General features: G+C 47.0%; 1 protein-coding gene across 3 annotated transcripts in view; it reads right to left on the minus strand.

Annotated features, from left to right (window-relative positions):
• Positions 1 to 22,017, minus strand: part of TUT4 (terminal uridylyl transferase 4) — a 1,145,308-nt gene that overhangs the window by 505,185 nt on the left and 618,106 nt on the right. For all 3 annotated transcript variants that reach the window (XM_086952445.1, XM_086952444.1, XM_086952443.1), the window contains one exon: positions 12,841 to 13,565. In XM_086952445.1, the coding sequence (XP_086808571.1) occupies positions 12,841 to 13,565 (725 nt within the window). The remainder of the gene's footprint in view (positions 1 to 12,840; positions 13,566 to 22,017) is intronic.

Genomic DNA, 22,017 nt, shown 5'->3' on the forward strand with positions numbered 1-22,017 from the left:
AGACAATGAGAACAAACGAAACATCGGCTGGCTAACGACAGGAAGAAAAGAAAGACTATGTACAACAAAAATTTCCTTTATGTTTAAAGAATGCCGGGGAATTGTGTAGGGTCCCTTAAGGACTCCTGGAGGGAGGGGAGAGCGGAAAAAGGGCACAGACACAATGGACAAAACGAACATAGGTACGCCGTGCCAACAAGAAAGGAAGCATGGGGGTGGGTTTCACAAACAGTATATAAAGAAAAGGCTCCTGGGGGGATGGAAGGGCGTCCCTGTTGTCGCACGCTTAGAATACGATGGAAGAAGATGGAGGGGAGGGAGGGCGGGAGACGAGGAAGGGCTGTAGGGGGGAGGAAGGTTTTGTTTTCTTTGTCTAGTCTGTCTATCATATATGCCACACTACTATCCACTAGCTCCTTTTCTATCTTCTAGCTAACTTCTACCCTACCCCCGACCGGTCTACACCCTCTTTCTTCAGGCCAACGCACAAGAGGCAACCCAATGTCGAGATCCGATGGAGAGAAAGACAGGAACAAGGGCGGAACACAATTACCGACCACACCTCGGAAAAGAGACACATGTAAGAAGGACAGGGTCACTCACAGTGAAAAAAAGGACAAGGCTAAAGGCCAAATAGCGAACACGTAGATTAATCAATGATGCAGAATAACATGGCCTCCTTGGCTTCGTCCCTAAAGATAGGCTCCCTCGGCGTGAAAGGCCTCAACCACCCAGTAAAGAGGAAAAAATCCTAGATTACCTAGGCAAGACCAAGGACGATGTGTTCCTATTGCAGGAGACAAGACTTTCTCTTGGGGATGTCAAACGACAAAGCCAGGTGGGTAGGTCAGATGGCATGCTCACCAGCAATAGGGAAGAAAGGAGGGGTGATCACTCTGATAAGTAAAAATGCCAAGATAACAATAGAGGAGCAACAACATGATGAGGAAGGGAGAATACTGGTAACACAACTGAAGAGAGGGGAAGAATACATTCATGTAGCCAACATTTACGGCCCGAACACGGATAACACTGCCTTCTGGAAGGGAATCTCGAATAAATTGGAAGTAATTCCCCAGAATGACCTAACAGTGGTGGGTGGAGACTTTAACATAGCTCTAGACTACACACTGAATAGACAATCACATTGCCACTCCCACCCCCCAAAAGCGCACAACACTCTAAAGAACATATGCCCCAGATTCAACCTCAAAGACCCATGGCCATTACAACACCCAGACACTAGGGACTACACCTTCTACTCCAGCCCTCACAACTCATACAGCAGGATTGATTACATACTAATCACAGGCACACACACCCACTTAATAGAACACTCTGACATTGCGACCAGACAATATCTGACCACTCGTGCATCACCCTTCAGCTGACCGGAAGACATACTGAGGAAGTCCCACGTAGATGGAGGTTCAACAGTGACGTCCTGAATCTAAAATAGAAAGATTATATGCGTCATAACGAAACACAGGACACTGATCCCAAGAATATATGGGAAGCACTTAAGGCAACAGTTAGAGGCGTAATTATGGGAATCAAGGCCAAAGTAAACAGAAACGCTAAACACCTGAACGATCAAGAAAAAGACATTAAGAGGTTAGAGATGATACACATCACAAACACAAAGGACGCTAACACGCTAACGGAACTCAATAGGAAAAAATACGAATACAATAAAATCCTGAGCGAAAGGGCCGGGCTATGGGTGAACAAATACAAGGCTATCAAAGTCTGTGAGGCTAACAAGGCAAGTAAGCTCCTAGCCTCCTACCTTAAACACAAACAAAGGCAACAAACCATATCAATCACAGACCCAAAAAAGATTACACACACACAAGACACAAAGATATCCTAAGAACTTTCCAAGAGTTCTACCAAGAACTGTACAAAAGGGATGAGTCCCTGGACCAGGAGGGTAGCGAAAACTACCTAAACAGACTAGACCTCCCAAAGATAACAGACAAAGACGCAGAGAAGCTGGGCCAGGACATAAGCGAACTAGAGATAGAGAGGGCGGTAAAGTCCCTCAAAGACAACAAAGCACCAGGACTAGATGGGTACATGGCCACCTTCTACAAAAAGTTCCTAACACAACTACAGCCTGCCATGAAGAAAGTGTACAACCAATGTGCAGGGGACGATGCAGTCACACAAACCATGTCAGAAGCAAACATAATAGATATCCAGAAAGAAGGCAAAGATGCACAGCTACCCCAAAACTACAGACCCATCTCACTAATCAATATAGATTGCAAAGTATACGCTAAAATCCTGCCCGCAAGATTGAACACGGTGTTACCTAATAATAATAATAATAATAATAATAAAGAGGTTTATAAAGCGCCCGGTGACGCCATCTCGGCGTGTCCCCGCACTGTGGAGAAAGGAAGCGCTCAGAAGCATAGGAAGGTTCCTCTGCTCAGCTGTGTATTTAAAGATTATACAGGTGGGTTTTTAGAAGTTTTCTGAACTTGACTTCAGATCCTTCCAATCTGAGGCTAATCGGGAGTCTGTTCCAGTTGCTGGCTGCTATCAGTCTGAAAGAGCGACCACCCAAGTTTGCTCTTTTTACGAGGGGGATCTTCAATAGACCCGCTCCTACTGAGCACAGTGTTCTTGTTGGCTCATAAATGTGTACCAGGTCATGAAGATAGGATGGTGCTTTATGCCATATAATCCTGTGGCATATTAGGAGTGCTTTATACATCACTCTCTTTCTGACCGGTAGCCAGTGTAGCGCCGCAAGAGCTTGTGTCATGGTACGTCGAGCCTCCAGCGAGAGTAAATCTAATGTGTGATTGAGAGTTTTCAGTATCCCAAAACACTTTCCCACTAGACGGTTGACGTGGCCCTCATAGGACAGTTTGGGATCAACCCATATTCCCAGGTTCTTTGCCTCCTTACAGGGAGTGGGCGTGGGGCCTAGGCATTTTGGCCACCAGTCCACTGTCCAGCTTGAGTTGCTCCCTCCAATCACGATAACCTCCGCCTTGGAGCCGTTGAGCTTTAGACAGTGAGAGTTCATCCATCCTGCCAAGGCCTGCATACAGGCCTTGAAGTTAGATGCCGCTGTAGCGGGGGCTTGGGACAGGGAGATCAGCAGTTGGGTGTCATCAGCGTAGGAGACTAACTCCTCTCCATACGCTTGCACCACTTCTGCCAAGGGGGCCATATACAGATTAAACAAACTTGGGCTCAAGACAGAGCCCTGGGGCACCCCTTGTTCTAGCGCTATGGCAGATGATTTAAAGGAGCCCCTTTGGACTTGGAAGCTTCGGTCAGTGAGGAATGCTTTCAGCCAACTTAGCGCGGACTCCGTGATGCCTGCTTTGTTTAGACACTGTAGTAAGATGGCATGAGCTATAGTGTCAAACGCCGCACTGAGGTCGAGCATTACCAGTGCCATGGTGTGTCCGGAATCCGCCCCTTGCCGCAGGGTCTCTGTTGCTCTCAAAAGGGCCGTCTCCGTAGAGAAACTCGGTCGAAAACCTGATTGAGAGGAATGCAGGAGGTTGTTATTCTCTAAGTGGGCTATTAGTTGTATGTTGGCCACTTTCTCTGCCACTTTGGCCAGGTACGGTAGTAAGGAGATAGGTCTTAAGTTTTCGAGAACTTCATGGCTAACATTGGGTTTCTTTTTTATGGGAAGAACTACCGCTTTCTTCCAGTCATCCGGGAGTGTTCCGGAGGCAAATGAGACCTGAAGCACATGCCTGATATAAGGTTCCAGCACCGTGATGCTTTCCCCCTCAACACCCGAGGAGGTGCTGGGTCCCGAGGGGAGCCAGATTTAATATCGAGGCAGATGTTGATTAATGTCTCTGGAGGGGGTACCGAAAAGACCTTTAGACAGTTCTCCACCTTACTTGCCCCCGCCTTTTCCTCAAAGTCTCGTCGACATATCATGCTGCCCGAGAAGGTGGCATAGATATCTTTGACCTTTCCTGCAAAATAGTTGGCTATTCTGTTACATTCCTCGACCGAGTCATTTTCTGGTGTATTTGTATTTACTACCACTGAGATCTCTTTGAAAATTTTGAACAATTCTCTCGAGGAGTTTTCTGCCTCCCCAATACGGTTTTTATAGTGTGTCGCCTTTGTTCCTCGCAGTTTAATTTTGTATTTTCTCTGTGCTTCCTTGTAAATGGTCTTGGTTTGAGGGCAGAACCTGAACTAATATTCAACTCACAGATAGGGTTCCTAAAGACTCGAATGTCACATGATAACACCAGACTTGTGTGTCACATACTGAAACGTGCCTCAAAAATAGACGAACCGGCGGTGGCCATTATGCTTGATGCGGAGAAAGCGTTTGACTGGGTTTCATGGGGGTTGCTGGAACAATGCATGTGGGCCTACAATTTGGGGGAAGCATACATACTGAAAGTTATGGCCCTGTACGGAGACCCTAGTGCTCGAATAGTGATTAATGGGGCAGTCTCTGAACCTTTCCCCCTACAACGTGGGACAAGACAGGGATGCCCACTGTCCCCCTCACTGTTCCTGCTGGCCTTGGAACCCCTGATCATGGATGTAAATAACAATGAGGAAGTGAAAGGGATCACTATCAACGAAGCCTCAGTCAAACTAGCCACATACGCGGATGACATCCTCATAGTTACAGAACAACCCAAACCTTCCATTACGGCTCTCATGGAAACAATAGACAAATCACTCAAAACACACTGGGTACAAGTTGAATAAGGACAAGTCGGAGTGTAAACCACTAAACATCTAAACCACTAGAGAGATACTGGGAAACTCGGGATTAGCTTAGCAAACGGGGTTTATCAAGTACCTAGGAGTTCAATTTGGCAAAGACCTAAAAAATACTCTAGACCAAAACGAAAAGCTTCTTCTCGAGAAGATGAAGACACTGCTAGAATCATGGTCCCTCAAGTATATAACATGGTGAGGGAGAATAGAAACGGTTAAGATGATGATCACCCCGATGGTCAACTATCTGTTGAGTATGCTCCCCCTGCAATTCACAGACTACTTTCACAGCAAGTTGGATAGGATGATAAATAAATTCTTATGGCGTGACAAAAAAGCGAGAATAAGCCAGAAAAAGTTACGACTGGACAAAAAATTGGGAGGCCTGGATGTACCAGACTTCAAAACCTTCCAAACGGCGTGTATAGCAAAGCAGGGGTCACACTGGCTGGTACCTAGCCAGGAGTATACTCCGGTATGGCTCACAATTGAGAGAGCCATCCTAAACAACCTTGAGCCTGTAATACTCCTCACAGCCAGTTAACACATGCTGGCATCCAACCCAATACTTAAAAACACCAAAAACGCCCTGCTTAAAGGAGACCGAAAAATGGAACACAGTGTGAAAAACTCTGGGTGGGAATCATTGTGGGCGAGCACAAAGGTCAAATACAGGGGAAAACCTCTCTCCAAAGAAACATGGAAGATATTGGGTATCTCATACCCAGCCCAGCTCAAAGAGGGGGGGGGGCCCAATCACATTCAGCACATTAAAAAATAAGCATGAACTCCCCGACATAGAACTCTACAACTTCCTACAAATCAGAACAGCCCTTGCAAAAGCAAACTTAGGAAAACATAAGCCAACAAACCTTCAATACATGGCGAATCTCAATAGAACCGGCAACAAGGTATCACACCTCTACAAACTACTCCGCCCTAGCACCACCAAAATTAATGACAAGGCAAACACATATTGGGAGGGAAAACTAGACACCACACTCAGCGAAAGGGAACTTAATCTTCTCTGGGCCTCCACCTCACAAAACAAAATCTCACCATTACTAGCACAGACAAAATTCTGGCTTCTACACAAGACCTACTGGACCCCGGCTCGCTTAGCAGCACTGGGCCTCAGGGAGAATAATCTGTGCTGGAACTGTGACAAAGAAAATGGGGACCTGGCACACCTTAAATGGGATCTGGCACACCTTATCTATGAGTGTACCAAGGTAAATAAATTCTGGAAAAAAGTCTTCATCTTCATAAACAAAGCTTTGGGATGCAGCCAAATTTCTCCACACTCACCACAGCGTTCATGACAGCAGAACTAAACTCACAACAGGACAGGGACCTAGCGGATCTCCTACTGACAGCGGCAGTTAAAATAGTTCTCACCAAATGGAAGGACACTGCCAAGGCAAATTTCAAGGGATGGCTCAACTGGGTGATGAACCTCAGAGGTGCGGACTACAACGCCTTACGAGACTCACCATAGAGGCAAACCTCCAGGGGAATATGGCCATCCTTGGACAAATTCCTGGACCCCTACGAACCCCCGTGAAAACAGCCTACAAAGGGCCCAAGGGAGCACACACACATCCCCACGTGACCACATTAGTAACTCGAAGTATACGTACCTCTGGCACACTAAGGCCTCTTCTCCCTCTCTCTCTCTTTTTCTATCCTTTTCCCATCTCACCCATTTCTATTCCTTTAACGGAGCACGGGATAGGGAGGACAGCAAAACCCATATACTATGTAACTATATTCCTGTAAAGACACAGCCAGGGTAGGCTGTCATCCTATAACAACGAAACATTTCATGTTTCTATGTATGTATGTATGTATGTATAAAATAAAGTATAATACAAAAATATTTGAAATTAAAAAAAAAGAATACCCCTGAACTATCTTCTCCATGTGCTAGTCCGATTTAAATTTCAATCTGAAGTACACTATGCCTTTTGTTAACATAATTAATTCAAGTATTATGCATGCAATGTTGTAATATTGATATATAGTTTGTTTCACAGTCTTAAGATTGACTGACTAATCAGAATATTTCTTTGCTCATTTGTGGCTTTGGTTGTCTAGGCATTCTAAGCTGTTCTCAGAAACAGAATTTTATTTAGCTAATGTCACGGAACACTTTAGCTTCATGCATACCTTTTTCCTTGCTTTATATGTGACCTTTCAAGGTTTGATGGGAGATAAGGGCCACTTGTCCCACACAGTCTGAACAGCTACAGTCTGTTTTTCCACTCCGAGTATTGATTACACAGAGGAACAAGAGCACTAAGAAAGTGGAAACGGATGGAACAGCGCGGGCAGAGCTGTGCATGTCCCAACAAATCAAGCGCTATCAAGCTTGCCTTAACCATGCATATGCCTTAACCTTGCATATACTTGGTAAAGACAGTGCGTGGTCGAGCTGCTGGAGTGGGTGGAAGCAGGAAGGAGAGGGTGAGGTAAGTGGGGATGGGGCTAGTTTTCAGGGGCGGGTCCGGCTAGTTTTTAGGGATTAGGGAAGGGTGCAGGAAAGTTTTTAGGGCTCGGCTTGGCTGTCAGGAAGGAAGGGGGAGTTTTAGTTATTAGGGCAAGGGCTTGGGGTACTTTTTAGAGTGTGTGGGAAGGGAAGATTTTAGTGCTCAGGGGGGGGGGTTGGTTTTAAGTCTTAGGGCAGGGGCTTAGCGGGCCGTTTTAGGGCTCAGAGCGGGCGGTAAACATCGGGGTACTTACAATTCCCGGAAAAATCCTAACCATGCATATGATATAGCCACACAAGCCTTAACAATGCACCTCAAGGACAGTTGTGTGACTGCTCTGTAGGTCGAGCCAGGTGGCACTTGGTAGCCTTGCTCTTTTTTTCATTGGTTGCAGTTTGTGACTTTTAGAAATGCATGCTTTTCTTTTGTCTGTAAAAAGAACAATTAATGGACAGAATGCGGAACAATGTCATACATTCAAAAATACAATGGATTTAGGCCCATCTCACTGTACTGGGGTGAATGTTTGGGGTGAATGTTTGACATTGATAAGCATTCTGTTCATCAATTGGTCTACTTGCATTTGTCACCTCAAGAGGGACGGGTATGCCCAGACGTGGGTCCCGTGCTCTCCATGCCACTGGAGTCAAGCTAGCCTGGCTGATGAGGAGCGAAACCCGAAACTGGTCCTAGGATGCTTGTTCCCGGTCCAGGGAAACCTGGCCTGGCAGTTCGGGCTGGTCTGTTCCCATAGGGAACATGGTCAAGACTGATTTGCATATGGCTGGGTTTAAACTGGAATGGCATGCGGAGAAAAAAACAATGGATTTAAGCCCAAAACGCTGTACTTGGCGAATGTTTGACATTGATCAGCATTCTGTTCATCAATTGTTCTTTTTGATTTTGTTTCATCAGCAGGTCTAATTACTCTCGCCTTTTGTTGATTTAGATCCTCCCGGAGGACTGTCCGTGCTACATATGGTTTTCCGCTGTCTTTAATGTATTTTTTTTGGGGCGCACTCCCTTTTTTCTTTGTTAAAGGAGGCATCCCTTTCCAGTCATAGGCACCGCGTCTCTGGCCCTCTCCTCCAGCAAGTTACAGGCATACTTAAAATGCATTGTTTAGCGGATTAGAACGCAGCTGTAAGGTAACCTTTCCCACGCGAAGATTACCTGTGTCAGTTTTCTAAAAGCAAAAATGTTCTTTGAATTATAATAAGCACCACTACTTTTCCAGCCACTCTTACATTTTCGACTGATCTTTTAATTACACAGATCTCTTTGCAGCGTGTGTGTCGGCGCCTATTTCACAGAGGTACTTCATGTTTGGGACACCATTTCTCACCTAATGTCCTGTGCGGTCCTTCATGCCCCATGCCCATCCCACAACACTGCTTAGCGTCTGCCTTAGGCATGTGTCGGCGACCATTTCACAGAGGCACTTTCTGTTTGGGATGCCGTTTCTCACTTAATCTCCTGTCCCGTCCCCCTGCCCCTCCCACAACACTGCTTGGGGTCTGACTCAGGCTTGCGTGTCATGGCCCATTTCGCTTCATGTTTTGGACACCATTTCTCACAATCTCCTGTGCTGTTCCCGGTTGTATGTTTAAACAACGACTTCCCCAACCACAACTTCCCCATCAACAAGGTTGCAACCACGACCTCATCTAAACCACGATTTATTTTACCACGCATTCTTTTACCACGATTTTTCGTGGTAAAGGAATGCGTGTTAAAAAAAATGCTTTACAACTATTACCCCGATCCTCCATCCCTTAAAAACGAATCCCCCTTCCTAAAATACGATCTCAACCCCTTTAAATCTTATTTCCCTTTCAATAATCACGAAACTCCCACCTCCTGAATTCGATCTCAACCCCCATATATATAAATTTCCCTCTCCATTTTGATATTCCCGAAACCCCCCACCTCCTAAATACAAACTCATCCCCCATAAAACGAACTCCCCTCTCCCTGTAAATAATCACGCAAACCCCCACTACTATAAATAAATACTAAATACTAATCCCAACCCCCTTTAAACTAACCCTTAACCCCTTCCCCATAAAAATTAACCCCACTTACCTGTTTCTCCGCAACTGCAATGCTCCTCCTAACTCCGCCCTGTCCGAATACTAGACCGACTCAGCTTTAACCACGCACATGCGTGGTTAATGCTGAGTCGTTGTTCGGACAAGTCGTTCCGCTTTCGTGACTCCGGAACTCTTTGTTCGGAGTCGTTGTTCAAGATGTTTCCCATTCCCCCATTCCATTCCCACAACACTGCTTGTGTGTGACAATATCGCTTGTTCCATAGGGAACAGGGTCAAGACTGATTTGCATATGGCTCGGTTTAAACTGGAATGGCACGGGGAGCAAAAAAACGATGGCTTTAAGCCCAGATCTCTGAACTGGGGGAATGTTCGACATTGATAAGCATTCTGTTTATCAATTGTTCTTTTTGATTTTGTTTCATCAGCATGTCTAATTACTCCAGCCTTTTGTTGATTTAGATCCTCCCTGAGGACTGTCCCTGCTACATAAGGTTTTCCACTGTCTTTAATTATTGTATGTTTTGGTCACACTCCCATTTTTTCTTTGTTAAAGGAGGCATCACTCTCCTGTCAGACACCGCGTCTTGGGCCCTCTCCCCCAGCAAGTTACAGGCATACTTAAAATGCATTGTTTAGAGGGTTAGAACGTGTCTGCAAGGTGACCTTTCCAGCGCGAAGCGTACCCGTTTTATTTTTTTTAAAGTAACAATGTTCTTTGAATTATAATAAGCAGCACTACTTTTCTAGCCCCTCTTACATTTTCGACAGATCTTTTAATTACACAGACCTCTTCGCAGCTTGTGTGTCGGCGCCTATTTCACAGAGGTGCTTCATGTTTGGGACGCCATTTCTCAACTAATCTCCTGTGCTGTCCTTCATGCCCCATGCCCCTCCCATAACACTGCTTAGGGTCTGCCTTAGGCATGTGTCGGCGCCCATTTCACAGAGGCAATTTCTGTTTGGGATTGCAGTTTTTCACTTAATCTCCTGTCCTGTCCCCATGCCCCTCCCACAACACTGCTTGGGGTCTGCCTCAGGCTTCTGTGACATGGCCCCTTTCACAGAGGCGCTTCATGTTTCGGACACAGTTTCTCACAATCTCCTGTGCCATCCCGCATGCCATTCCCAAAACACTGCTTGTGTGTGACAATATCACTTGTGGTCATTTTCAAAGTTATGCTTTAATTTTTTGTGTTAATCTAATTAACACTGTATTACATTTGTACATAGTTCTCACATATAAGTCTTCCTAAATAAGAACTCTGTTGGAATTTGTATTTCCTGCTCAGATTTTTTTTGTTTCAGGCGAATACTTTGAGATTTGCAAGAAACTTGACAATTCAAAGAAGGTTGCCAGACTTATCAATCAACCATTAGACAGAGGCTCTCTTGTTTCACTAACCTTCTCCTTGCAAGTCTCCTTTTGGTGCCTGCTGCAAGCTGGGCACATCGGGAATGCAGTGGCTTTTCACGTCTCATTCTTTTCCTTGGGACGGTTTCCTCTTGCCCCTGATTGGGCACTCTGCTTGCTTCAGCCGGTATCAAGGTTAGCGTGCTCAGACGCCAAGGAGTTGGTAGGAAGGAGCGGGTGAGAGTGGGATTGGGGATTCATTAAGTTGTCGTGCTTGGTGCGGGGTAAGAGGTCATGCACATCCTCTCAGTATCCCCAGGTCTCCTGCAGGAACACATAGCGGTCTCACCTGTTCTGGGGTACAATACATGTTCATAACCCTCCAGCTTTATACTGCCCCATCATCCGCCGACACTGGACACATCACCAAAAGATACATATTTGACATTCATTTCATTTTTCCATTGACTTTAAAGCTCCAGTCTTAGATGGGGGTAAAATAAGCCAGGAGTTCAGTACTGCGTTCTTCCCTGGACATGTGTGATCTTGGTAAAATCACATCTTGTGCGTCAGTTCAAGTGCCACTAAAATCATGAGCACGTTGGAACGGGTTATGTACTGGAATTACCTGTGTGCCAACTATAAACATGCGATTCAAGTGCAGTAATCTGCTAGAGCGGTTGTCAACTGCACATCATCAAATGTATTTACTTTGCTTTTTGTTTCTTATACTATCAGTAGTCCTGCAGGTTTCTTTCCTGTAATCATGGACGAGCTGCACTGGGCGCGTTTTATTCTTCAAATAGGTAGTACGCACTTTTTAAATTTTCTTTAAGTCTGTCTAGTATGTAATAAAGTAGGTTTTGTCAGTGGAATCATAAACGGTTGGCTGATAACTTTTGTTTTTGAGTTTGTTCTGAAGACAGAAGTTATTTAGCGAGGGGACTTTTGATCTTGTATTATAGATTTTGTGTTTAAAACCTGAAGTATTCCGTTTTTTTCCGAGAGGTCGCACAATGGTCAGATTAGTTTTATTCACGACCACACACATTAGCACCACTTCACAGAGTTTGCTAGTGAAGCACTACTTTTTCTCCTCTTTCTTTAAACATTGCTTTTCCGGGTGGGGAAACCATACCTAAAGTGGTCAATGTTTAAATATGATACTTATTAGTGTTTTTTTACATTTTAATTTATAAAATGTGTACAGCGGCTTTGTGTTCAGGGATGAGGTCTTTTTAAACTGTATTTTGTAAGGATAAAAGCAATGGACATTAAAACAGGTCCCTGTAGTCATGTTTGTAACTTTTCAGGCAAAACACTCAATTTCTAAGTAAGAAGTGTAAAAGCATTAAGGGAACTATGTTGTTCCTGCTTACATTTCACATGCTTTACTTAATCTTGCATTTCCTACCAGTGTTTGCTATTTCCAGGATGTTGTTACTTTTTTTAACTTTTTTTTTCCCAGCCAGCATATTACACGTCTCCCTTCCCTCATAACCTATTTCCCATTTTCTGGTTCTCCAGCGCCGCGGGAGTACATAAAATGAAAATAGACCTATGCAAATATCATCCCTCAACTGCATAAATAAAAAAGTAAAAAGCATTGTGATTTTCAACACCAAGAGCTCTAACTTTCACAAATGCAAAACCAATCTCATTGCAAAGGCTTGTTTATACGCCCACTCCACTCCAAACCAAAATACATGGGTACGAGTTTTTTTCCATTTAAAACGCCAATAGCTCTAACTCTCAAATGCGAGATCTACTGCATTGCAAATGCTTCTTGATCTTGTCTGCCGATCCTTGAATTATGCCAGTATTTCACCACGGCAAGGTCATAACACCTTGCCCAAACTTAGAAAGATGTTACAAAGAAAAGTCAGACAAACCAACGTTTGCTGAGCATAAATCACTCTCATGGGTGGATTTATTTGTTTATGATGCTTGTTTTGCTCGCTCACGTCGCATTAACTATGAATATCCCATTAATGGCTAAATTATGCAAGGTGTCTTCAAAATAGAAATATACATAAACTTATAAAATCTATATTGGGATATAAACAGTCCTCTGAGAATTAGCTAATTGAAACTGATTTGTGAATACAGTGCATTAATATGATAATTTAACCACCTGGAATATTTTCAGTTAGTCCAATATATCAAATCACGTACATTTGGATTTTTAGACGGGGCTAACTTGATATCTTACCTTTCCAGAGGTCAAAATAAAAGTGTCGAACACATAATGTATCTCCTCTTCGGAGAAGTTTCCTTCATCTTTCAGGTCATGCGTTTCCAACGTGGCTTTGTAAACAGGCGAGGTAGGAGCTGTGCAAATGTTGGGGCAGTCACTCTTCATGGAGTACTCCGCTGAATTGTTTGTGTACATATGTCCATGAACAGGTTTGGTAAGCAGGAGGTCCTGCTCACCACAGTTACCATTTCTTGGCTCAGCTCTGCAATCTGGAGTTTCATCATTGACCTTGTTAAGACAGGTCTGCACAAGAATACAACTGTCATTCAGTGTAGGAGACACAGTTTTAAGTCTGCCTGAATCAAAACTGGAATCTATTGTGTTTAGATTATTATTCCTTATCAAACATTCAGGCCCCTTTATTAAGTGCTGTGCTGGCATACTTTGTGTCCCACTGCATTTAACAATGTCACTGTATCTAGTTCTGTGCAGGCTTTCTGTGTGCATCTCATTCACACTTACACCATCTGGAAGGCTACAATTGGTGACAAGTTCACCAGATGTTTCAGACTTTTCGTCCAATTTTTCCTTTTTCTTGGTATCAGAATTATACTTGCTACTATCTTTTCTTTGAGGGCACGCAAAATATTTGTAGGCTGTCCGAAACCGCTCCAGGATGTATTCAAAGACCATCTGGCTGTTCAAACTCCGTGCAACATTCCGCTTTAGTGCAAAAGGATCTAGAAGCAAAGATTTCCAAGAAGTGATTATCATGCAATCAAATTTCACACGAGCAAGCTTCAAACAGCCTTTATTAACTTCATCACTTGCAACATAAACGGCTTTTATATCTAATTTAATGTGTATAAACTTCTGTTGTATTAAACATTTTGATAATAGCATTGCACAAGCATTCATGCAAATTAGAGGCCTCATGAAAAAGGTGTGACTTTGTATGCCCTTTATAGTGTCCATCAGGAAATAAAGAATATTTATCTTCGGTCTCCAGCCAGCCTGATAAGATCATCAGGTTCCCAACTGGGAGCTAGTGCCTCCAGCAAAAGAAAATCCATTGCATCAGCAATAGGTATCAAGAAGTTCACCATCAAGGCAATCTTACGTCCTCACTGAACCTAAAACTAGCAGATTTCAAAGTACTTTATCCAGTGCATTAGCATTAGCAGTTCATTAACTGGTAGCCATTTTACATGCCCATGTTATATTAGGAGTAGTTTCTGTCCTGTAACTCCAGTTCTGTAGTAGGGGTATCTCTGTTATAGTCATAATCTAGTGAATAGTCCCGCCCATGTGCGTGGATCCCGGCAATCAAAAATAATCTCTTAAGTTGTCAAATCATGCAGAAACTGCAAAGACACTTAAGAGAGAATTTAAATACAAATAATGCAGCCTATATCCACAGGCTACACTGTCCAGTACTTCAACTAGAAATTCCACCAAACAAAACCACACACAACACAGCCTGCCCAGTTTCTTCCATAAAGAAACTTGCTTCTACCACTAAAAAACTCTGGAATGATAGAGAGGAAGGCATGGACAGACAAGCCCCATAGGCTGCCATTATGTGGCTTAAATAGGATACTGTGCCTTTAAGAGAACTTTCCAGAACTTTCTCCCAGTATCCCAGAATGCACAGCAGGTCCCTTTAACTTTCAGTTCTTTTTGAAGGTGTAGCACGCCAGACCTGTAGCATTCCATACATGAAAATGTATCTCCACCGGGGAGGAGGGCGGGCGCTTATGACTATAACAGAAATACCCCTACTACAGAACTGGAGTTACAGGACAGAAACTACTCCTTCTGTAGAAGGGGATCTCTGTGTATAGTCATAATCTAGTGAATAGAATGGCAAGTCCATCCCCACAACAAAGCGGCGGTGGAGAAAAGAAAATTAACACCACTATTGTGCGAACAAATTCCGCAGGGAAGCCTGCCCAACCTGAGCATCTGCCCTGGCATCAGTGTCCAGACAGTAATGCTTAGCAAAGGTATGAACCGACTTCCAAGTGGCCGCCTTGCAGATCTCTGCAATCGGAACATTACGGAGTAAAGCGGTCGTGGCAGCTTTTCCCCTGGTGGAATGAGCCTTAGGCTTACCCCCTAGTCTTATTAGCTTTTTGGTAACACAACTGTATGCAGGACACAATCCACCTAGAGATGGACTGCTTAGAGGTAGCAAGACCAGTCCTGACCGATCCATAATTGACAATTAATTGGTCTGACCTACGAATATCTTTGGTTTTATCCAGATAAAATGTCAACACCTTCCTAACATCCAGGGAATGTAGAGACCTTTCCGCTGGAGATGAAGGATTCTGAAAAAACGTAGGCAAGGTTATGGTCTGGTTAACATGAAAATCAGAAATAACCTTGGGAAGAAATTTAGGGTGAGTACGCATAACAACCGTAGCAGCATGAAATACAGTATAAGGTTCTTGGCAACACAACGCCTGAATTTCACTCACCCTGCAGGCCGATGTAATGGCCACGTGGAACGCCGCCTTCCAGGACAGGTGCTGCAACGAAGCCTCATGAATAGGTTCAAAAGGCTCCTTCATCAATCTGGACAGCACCACATTCAATTCCCATGAAGGCGAAGGAAGCCTGACAGGAGGGATCTGGAAGAAGGAAGTCTGTGAAGGGCATTTCCTGTAGGCAGTCAATGCAGCAAGATGAACCTTAATGGAATGAACATTAAGGCCAGACTGCGCCAAATGTAGAAGGTAAGGAAGGATGACGTCTTCCTTGCACATCGTCGGGTCATAGTTCTTAGACTGGCACCAGACACAGAACCTCTTCCACTTGTAAGCATAGGAAGTCCGAGTGGAAGGTCTCTTAGACTCCTTCAGTATGTCCATGCAATCTTCGGTCAGATTCAGATGCCATATTGCACTATCTCAGGAGCCATGCCGCCAAACTCAAAGACGAGAGGTTGGGGTGCAACATCTGCCCCCCGAACTTCGTGAGAAGGTCCGGCCTGCATGGCAGCCGAATGTGAGGAAGGAGAGACCGGTGAAGCAGGTCCGTGAACCACCACTGTCTGGGCCATTCCGGGGCAATGAGTATCATCCGAGCCCTGGAGCGGGCCAGTTTGAGGAGTACCGCCAGAATCAGGGGAATGGGTGGAAAAGCGTACAGAAAGCTGTACATCCAGTTGATCCATAACGCATTCCCCTGCTGGTAGTACCTGGAGGCGAAGTCTCGGCATTTGCAGTTTTCGGAGGTGGCAAACAGTTCTACGTCTGGAGTCCCCCACCTTGCGAAGACGTCGCCTACTACTTCGTCGTTTAAGACCCATTCGTGGTGAATCAGTCTGCTCAGTGCGTCCGCCTGAACATTCTGCACACCTGGCAGATGGGTAGCCGTTATCGTCAGTCCTCTGGCCAGAAGCCAGTGCCAGATCGCCTGCGCCTCCTGCAACAGAGTGCGTGATCTCGAGCCCCCCTGCTTGTTGAGGTAATACATCGTGGTGGTATTGTCCGTCTGTACAAGCAGAGAATTGGTCTGAAAGGACGGAAGAAAGGCCTTCAGTGCCAAGTGAACAGCTCTGAGTTCCAGGAAATTTATGTGATACGTGGCCTCCATCGTGGCCTCCATCGGGGACCACGTTCCTTGAATCTGTAGGTTTCCGGAGTGCGCTCCCCACCCATGGAGAGAAGCATCTGTCATGGCAGTCTGCGTGGGAATATCCTTGTGGAAGGGAACCCCTCTGAGGAGATTCTCTGCTGAACACTGTGAGAAGTTGGCCTGATATATAATGTTCACTATTCTAGTGAGTACTTTGTATCAGTCCAAACAACCCTTATTGATGATTGGTTGTAAGTCAACCTGATAGACCAGCTATCCTAGTAGCACGGATACGAGCAGTCTTCGGGCTAAACTCTAGAGGGCGTGTTAAGCAAGCTGTTATACCATCACATATACCCCTTGAACACCAAGTGAAAGGACACCACACAAGTGTTATGAAAATAAACAGTGTATTTATTTAGATCACAACAGCCCTGTACTCTTTATGAGGACAGGGTACTAAGCACACAACAAAACTCTTACGAAAATACTTTAAGTTGCACAATTTACACAAATGCCCGAGGGGCACGGAAAACCATATACTATGGAAGTGGAATGCGAAATTACTAGCAGGTAAGTACTGGACTAATAGGCTTTGGAATCGCTAGGACTACGTTACTGAACCTTCAGATTACTAGTAGGAAGCCTAGGGGACTCGGGTGCAGAGTGTGCACTCTCACGCGGGATGCGGGACAAAGTCTATGGGAGCTAGTAAAAGCAAAGTTAGTGTTCTCGGGCGAACCCGATGAGGTAGGTTGAAAACGAAAGTGGATCTGGACCCTTGGATAGTGAGGGTATGCTGGGGCACCGAAATGCCGAAGTTACCTAGCCCAGGGGCTGCGGCTGCATAGGTCTGAAAAGACGTCGGAAACCTTCGTTGACGAACCAGGAGCCTGAAAGAAGGAGTTGCTGGCAGGCGACCAGTGAAGATTGTTCGATGGATCCAAGCCTGGATCGAAGATGGAAGACACCTGTAAGCAGAGGGGACCAAGTTCTGAATCACTAGCCAGTGATCAGATGGGCACCAGGATGGCACCGGATGGAGTCATCTCGACCAGGTGAGTGGGCGACGCTGGGCTCTGCAGCCTCACGGACCAGGAGGCTTTGTCGGCGACCAGGATGGAGGTGCGAGCTGTCCCACGATGGTTGATGCTGTCGACGTCGCTGGACCCAGGATTGGGGCAACAAGTCTTGGCAAATTCAAGCCCACGCGGTGGACCTAAAATGGCGTCTGGAGTGGACCAGGAGGGTCCGGGGTGCTCCTCTTTTGGAAGGGAGCAAGGGCCAGTCTGGAGCAACCAGACTAGCAGTGGTGATGTCGTCGGTCGTCGTCGGGAAGGCCACAAGCCAGCGGGCTAGTAGCCAGACAACGCGGGGAGCAGCCAAAAAGCAGAAGGGCCCCACGCAGATCTCGTGGATGCTGGGGGGCTGGTCTTCTGTGCTGGAGCTGCTCAGGGTCGGGGCTTCTCGGACCCCAAAGCACTCACCAGAGGATCCCTCGGCGGTCGTGCTGAATAGAAGTCGTGCAGTTCTGATGATGGCCGGTCCCTCGAGGTCTCGTCGCACCTACGGTTCTCAGCTTAGCTGTAGAGGTAGGTAGAGGACAGAGGTGCCAGGGAAGCCGGGTCTCGTCGAGCTGGTCAGTCGGATTCCGGAGGAAGGACGTGCAGCAAACCGCAGAGTTCTTAGATGGTGCCTGCGGATGCAGGGTGACTACTCCTTAGTCACAAGGGAGAAATCTTGAGAAGAGTCGAGAGTTCCTTTCGTGGAAAGTAGTTTCTTGATTCAAAGATGATCTAATTTGGAAGGGTCCCCGCTCCTGCCTTTATCCTAAAGAAAGGGGTGGGTACGCGACTAGGTCCTGCCCTAGGGGTGGGACCAGGAAGGGGGGTGGTTACACCCCTCTCCCATGCCGGACTTTCCCCAGGCCAGGGGCTGGTGTGCCCCTGGAACTGGTTCTAGCCGGCAGATGCGTTGTGAGCACCGGGGTGCCACTTGCAGTCACCTTCCTGTAAAGCCCTGCCTACCCAGGATACACAAAACCCTGTCTGGGATGGTGCTAGCACCGCCCCTGACAGGAAACCCTTTGTCCAAGCTCCCCTCGCTGGAAGGACTCCCAGCTGCAGGGGGTCAGACTTGTCTGTGGTGGCAGCATCCATTTTGTGATGCTGAGGCTTGAGTTAACTTTAACCGGGGTTCACAGTTACATACATGTCGTGTCCCTCTAGAAGGGTGGAATACTAACCCCGTCGCCAGAATTGGCGAGGGGTTAGTATTCCAATTCGTATGACACCTTACTCGACATGTTTTGATAAAGCGATACCAAAGATAGCATTTAACCGCGAGGATTATAATGCACTTAATAGTATATGGTACGCGTTATCATGGAACAGCTATTAGGACTTGGTTCCGCAAGCTGCAAACGGGCTCAGCTCATGCCAGAGCACCATCTCACACGATTCCAAGCACTCTGCCTTCAGGATTGTCAAGGCCTGCCTTAGGAGTGACTGATAATAATCTGTGTGTCCATTTTTAGGGTTAGATATAGGTATACTATATCTAAAGCAAAGGGTGATTACACCACCTTGCCCCAGCTGTCGTGCAGCCAGTTGTGTCAGATTTAGATGGCCAGCCAGGGGTGGCATAATACATGCTGCAGCCCCTGGTAGGCCCTGGGTACACCTATGCCCTGAGTTACAGGGTCTGATAAGGTGGCCCAGTACCAATTGATAAATGCACCTAGGGTACATGTTGTAATTTAGTTAGAGAACAGCTAGGCTGTGGGTCTGATTAGCAGGCCCACAGCCAGAGAAAGTCGCAAACCAGCGAAACAAAAGCAAAAAATCTGGGTGATCATAGGATTGCAGACCCTACTCTCCTACAAACACCACCACTTCAGTGACTGAAGAGCATGCAGAGACAGTCTTACCTTGTCGTCCCAAGATCCTTTCCTCTGATCCCACTGGTCCTCCAAGCACTCCTGCAGCGGTCTCATGTGCAGCCGTGCGTGTGGCGTCAGGAAGATACAAGAGGCCATCGATCCCAGTAGAGAAGACACCGTCCTCACTGTTGTAGATGGAGTGGTCATAAGAGCCTGAGCCTTCCGAAGGAGTGATAATCGTCGCTCTTCCGAAGGAGACACGCTTGCTGACTGCGTATTGATGGAGGCTCCCAAGTACTGTATGCATTGGACCGGAGTCGGGACAGACTTGGACATGTTGATATGAAACCCCAGCTTGTTCAAGAGAACGCACGTCTTCTGGAAGTGTGCTCGAGCTTCCGAGAAGGAGGATGCCTTGATCAACCAATCGTCCAGGTCCGGGTAGACAAACACCTTGTTCTTCCTCAGGTGTGCTGCTACCACCGCCATGCACTTCGAGAATGTTCTCGGCGCACACTTGAGTCCGAATGGGAGTACTGTGCATTGATAATGATTAGCGCCGAAGGAACTTCCTGTGCTTGTGTGCAATGGGCACATGGAAGTACGCATCCTGTAGGTCTATAGCACATAGCCAGTCTCCCTGTTGCAACTGAGGATAAATCTGATGCAACGACAGCAAGCTAAACTTTTCCCTGCGAATCCATCTGTTTGCCTGTCGCAAGTCCAGAATGGGCCTGAACTCATTCTTGTCCTTCTTGCGAACCAGAAAGAACCGGGAGTACTAACCTCTTCCTCTCTGAGAAAGAGGTACGTCTTCCCTTTTCCTTAGCAGGATATCTGCCTCCGCCTGGAGCTCGCGCAGCTGAAACTGCGAGCTGACCGGTAGAATTGCTGGAGGCGGGCTGGTAAAAAGAAGACTGTATCCATTGCAAACAAAATTCAGCACCCACTTGTCCTGAGTAATTTTTCTCCACTCTGCCGAAAAAATTGAATGCTTCCCCCAACCGGAGTGGGTAACAGATCCGGGGGAAGTAAGCGCTCAGGGCCTAGACCAGGCCGGGCCTTTGGTCGCTGGTGCCGACTGTTGGCCTCCTCTGCCCTTCGGACGTTTCTGGAACGGCTTACAGAACTGTTGTTGTTGCTGCGACTGTCCCGAAGCTTGGCCACGTCCTCTGCCCTGCCCACCGAACCGCCGTTGGAACGGGCGATACGATTTCTTCGTTTCTTTGGGCTTCTCTAGACCCACAGCCGTGAGTGTTCCGGTCTCCACCTTCATGCGGGCCATTTCGTCATCCGCATGTTTCCCAAACAGGGTTTCGCCAGAGAATGGAAGATTGGCCACCCTTTGCTGTGCGTCTGGTTTCAGTGACGTAAGGCGGAGCCAGGCGTGTCGTCGCTGGTTAATCCCATGGCAAAAGCCATGTGCCGCCAAGAGAGATGAATCTGCTGCAGCGCTGATAATCTGATTCGCTACCAGCATCCCTTCGATTAGCACTTCCTGGAAATCTTCCCGCTTCTCGCGAGGCAAGTGTTCCGCAAACTGCTGGAGGGAGTCCCAGAGGGCGCGGTCGTAGCATCCCAACAAAGCTGTGGCACTCGCAGCCTTCATAGAGGTCGCCGATGTTCCACATACTTTCCTTCCAGCTGAATCCATCCATCTAGACTCTTTGTCCGGGGGGACTGTGGATGACGGGGTGGTGGCATGCTGTTTGCGGGCCGCCGCCACAATCACAGAATCCGGAGGAGGTTCCACCCTTAGAAATGCCGGGTCCGAATCAGGAGCCCGGTATTTTTTCTGCAATCTCGATGGGGCCGCCTTAGTCACCGCAGGGGTGAGGAAAAGGTCCATGGCCGGTTCCTCCAGGCCCGGCACCAGAGGTAGTGGTGGACGAGACAGGTGTTTCTGGTGCAGTGTCTTGAAAATGACTGATGTCTTAGGCTTGGGCACCGTCAAGGATATGCCCAATTTGGCAGCGCCTCTCAATAGGACATCATGGAACGCCACCATGTCATCAACCGGCGACACCCTTGTGTCCGGCGATCCCGACAAAGTCGGAGAGTAGTCCCTGATCCCTGAGGACCTCGTGCGAGAGCGAGATCTGTGCCTCCTATGGAGGCGTCTCGACCGCGTGGACGACCTGTTGCGCGATGGCTCCCTCCTCCGGGAGCTAAAGCGTGACCTCCCGGTCCGTGGGCGCTCCGCACGTTTCTGTGGAGGCGTCTTCCGTGGCTTATCCTGGGGTCGTGGTTTAGGAGTCCCCTTAGGTGGAGTAGGAAGAGGAGGTAGTGACACCGATCTCGGCGGAGGGACAGGGGGTATCTCCGTTCGAGGGATGGGCCCATGCGGCGGGAGCGGTGGTGGTGGTGGCTGTCCTGAGGGAGGAAATGGTGGTAGAGGAGGGTTGACGGGAGGATTCTCCTTTGGTATAGGGAGAGGAGGCGTCTTCGGCCGAGGTGGTGTATATACCGCCGAGTACACCGAGCCCGGTGACTTCTTCGGCGCCCTCAACAGACTCAGCGTGACTTCTGGCGCCAGAACTCCTTCTCGCCGCTTCGGGGAGTGAGAACGACTCCTCGGAGCTGACCTCTTTCTCATCGACTCCGAACGTCGTTTTTCCGGTGTCGGATGTCGCCTCCGCGACTCAGGCGTTGAACGACGCCTCTGCGACGTCGAACTCTCCTTCCTCGATGCGAAAAGCTGCCTCTGCGACGTCGACCGTTCCATT

This window comes from Lissotriton vulgaris, chromosome 1_1 (assembly GCF_964263255.1).
Source record: "Lissotriton vulgaris chromosome 1_1, aLisVul1.2, whole genome shotgun sequence".
Taxonomy (NCBI): Eukaryota; Metazoa; Chordata; class Amphibia; order Caudata; family Salamandridae; genus Lissotriton; species Lissotriton vulgaris.